General features: G+C 41.4%; 1 protein-coding gene across 1 annotated transcript in view; it reads left to right on the top strand.

Moving 5' to 3' along the window:
* Fxr2 (FMR1 autosomal homolog 2) overlaps positions 1 to 3,196 on the top strand; it is a 23,478-nt gene that overhangs the window by 12,097 nt on the left and 8,185 nt on the right. The window contains 1 exon segment of the mRNA XM_004649080.2: positions 623 to 782. Coding sequence (XP_004649137.1) covers positions 623 to 782 — 160 coding nt within the window.

Below are 3,196 nucleotides of genomic sequence, written 5' to 3'. Positions count from 1 at the left end.
GGGGCTGGCTGGCATGTGGTGCTGGGGGATCGAACCACCGTCGCCTGTGCTTTGCTAAGCTTGTTCTAAGTAGGTGCTTTAGACCACTGAGCCATCTCACCAGCCCCTGTATATACATGTTATTTGTCAGAAAAAACTCTATTGCTCTGATCTTGAGAGGCCCAGGTAACCCTAGCTTTTCTTTGCCTTACTCATGTTTAATTTTTTTTTTCTTTTTGTCCCTACCATTTTGGGAATTGAACTCAAGGCTTATGCATGCTCAGCAAGCTGTCTTCCACTGAATTATACCTCAACAACTTTTTGTTTTCAATTGATTTATATTTTTGTAACCGGGAATTGAACTCAGGCCCTCATGCTTGAATTTTTTTTTTTTTTTTTTTGGTGGAACTGGGAATTAAACTCAGGCGCTTTCACTTGCCAAGGAAGTGCTTATTCTGCTGAGCTATCTCCCCGACCCCGAATTTTTTTTTTTTTTGACAACATCCAAAACTTTTAGTTTTCCTGCATTAGTCTCCCAAAATGGTGGGATTACAGGTATGTGCCACCATGCCGTTTCTTATTTTATTTCTTAACTTTTCCAAGAATAACACGTTCTGATTTCCAGTTCCTGGCTTTCACCTAGTTTGTGTACAGTCAGTTTTAATGACTTTCTTGTTTATTTCTAGTCAACCACAGAAGCCCCTGTGAAGCGGGCATCTCTACTGGGCGATATGCATTTTCGAAGCCTCCGAACCAAACTGCTCCTCATGTCTCGCAATGAAGAAGCTACTAAACACCTTGAAGTAAGTTTTGGCTCCTCTTTCTTCTGCTAAATAGTATTGTCTGCCTGCCTTCTTGTCCCATCCTTTACTCATGTTGTTGTGTTTACAGAACAAAAAGTAGAAGGCTTTTTGGGGCCATTAAGCTAAGATTGGCTTTTTTTTCTCAAATACCTCAAGATGGCAGAGCCCCATTATGTTACAGTTACAGTTATTTTTTAGGGGGCTGGGGAGATGGCTCAGTAGGATAAGTGCTTCCCTGGCAAACATAAGGATCTGAGTTCAATCCCTGGTTCTGCCAAAAAAAAAAAAAAAAGTTATTTTTTAAACAAGTAGAGGACTTCTTGGTCAGTTGTAATTTTTCTGTTTTGGGGGCATGAGGGCTGGGAAATGAATGAAGAGTCTGTATTGAGCTACATTCCAGCCATTTTAATTTTTTTTTTTTTTTTCAAAACAGTTTTGAACTTTTAGTCCTACTGCTTCAGTCTACCAAAGTGTGAGCCACCACATGTGGCTGAAGTGAAATTTTTCTTAAAACACAATCAGTAATTTTTTTTTTTTTTGTGGAGCTGGGGATTGAACTCAGGCCCTTGCACTTGCCAGGGAAGCACTTACTCTACTGAGCCATCTCCCCAGCCCCGATCAGAGTAATTTTATTTAAAAAGGGGAAAGGTGCCAGTTGTGATTGAAACAGGATCACTTTGAGTTCCAGGACAAAAATAAGGGGGATGTGTGTCTGGGAATGGTGATGCATGTCTGGAATCACAGTGCTAGAGACTGAGGCTGGCGGCGCATTGGTTCAAGGCCAGCATGTGAGTAAGGACATGGTGAGCTGCATAGTGAGTCCCACAAAAGTTAAAAACATTTGAAAACTAAAATTTGAAAGGGGCCATGGCTCTGACCTCCAGCAGTGCCCCCAGATTAGCTCTGGAATTCAAATCTCTTTGTGAGATATATGGGAGAATTGTATATACAATGGGGGGAAAATGCCTGGATTTGAACTCCTAAGTCTTTAATAAATAATTGTCTTGGGCTGGTGAGATGGCTCAGTGGTCTAAAGCACCTACTTAGAACAAGCTTAGCAAAGCCCAGGGACCGCGGTTCAATCCCCCAGCACCACATGCCAGCCAGCCCCGCCCCCTGGTGGGCTGAGCTGGCCACACACACACACTAAATAAATAAATAAATATTAAAAAAAAAAAAGTTTAATAAATAATTGTCTTTTGGCAGGTCATTTTATTTCCATAAACTTTGTCTTCATCTATTATAACTAGATACACTAGAGTATTTGTACAAGTTTGATTTGTTAGGGCTGGGGAGGTAATTCAGCGGCATAAAAAAAGTGTGATTTGTTGTTGCCCGGGCTGGGGATTTGGCTCAGTGGTAGAATGCTTGTCTAGCAAGCTAGACGCCCTGGGTTCAGTCCTCAGCACCAAAAACAAAAAATAAATCTCCCCTAAAAAACAATTCAAGAGCCAGCCAAAAGCTCAGCAGATTAAAGTGCCTGCAAGCAGGCGCAGGGGCCAGGGTTACATTGAGACTGGGCAATTGAGACTGGGCATGGTAGCACGTGTCTGTAATCCCAGCATTTGGGAGGCTGTAAACAGGAGAATGGCTATGAGTCCTATCTACACAGTGAGACCCTGAACACTCTGTTGACCCTTCCTTAAAAATAAAAAAATAAAAATAAAAATTCAACCAAAAAAATACAGTAAAATAAAGACCAAAAACAAGGAAACTGATTTGTTGTTGCTTTTAGGGGGTGCTAGGGACTGAACTCAAGGCCTTGTGCATGATAGGTAAGAGCTCTAATAGTGAGTTACACCTTCAGCCCCTCTATAAGTTTTTTGAGTTTTGTTATTGTAACAGTTGTCAGTTTCCCTTTTCCTGGGTATTAATACCATTCTAAGTGAGAGTAGAGGGGGTATGTGTGTGTCTGTGTTTCTGTTTGGACATTTTTTCTCATTTATCAAGTGAACTTATTTTGGGTGGCTATTCTCTGAGCCTGGAAAAATTCTGGATCATTTTTTAGTCTTTAGGTTGCTACGTAGAGAGGTAGGTAAGAAATTTACTGTAGGGGCTGGGGAGATGGCTCAGTAGAATAAGTGCTTGCCTGGCAAGCACAAAGGCCTGAGTTCAATCACTGGTTCCGCAAAAAAAAAAAAAAAAAAGAAAAGAAAGAAATTCACTGTTAACTCAGATGATACAATTCTCTGCTCCAGTTTGCAGTAAGTTTCCTAATGACAAAAGTAGTTTTCTCAGAACTTAACTGTATGGTTCTGTGTAGCAGAGTGTACCAGATAAGTTAAGTCATAGAGCCTGTGTCTTGGAAGTAGGGACATGGGGGCAGGGAGATAGCTCAGTAGAATAAGCACCTGAGGGGCTGGAGAGATGGCTCAGTGGTCTAAAGCACCTACTTGAAACAAGCTTGGCAAAGC

Source organism: Octodon degus, unplaced genomic scaffold (genome assembly GCF_000260255.1).
Source record: "Octodon degus isolate 3935 unplaced genomic scaffold, OctDeg1.0 scaffold00098, whole genome shotgun sequence".
Classification (NCBI taxonomy): Eukaryota; Metazoa; Chordata; class Mammalia; order Rodentia; family Octodontidae; genus Octodon; species Octodon degus.
Note: the sequence above shows the minus strand (reverse complement) of the source record. Positions and strands in the feature narration are given on the sequence as shown.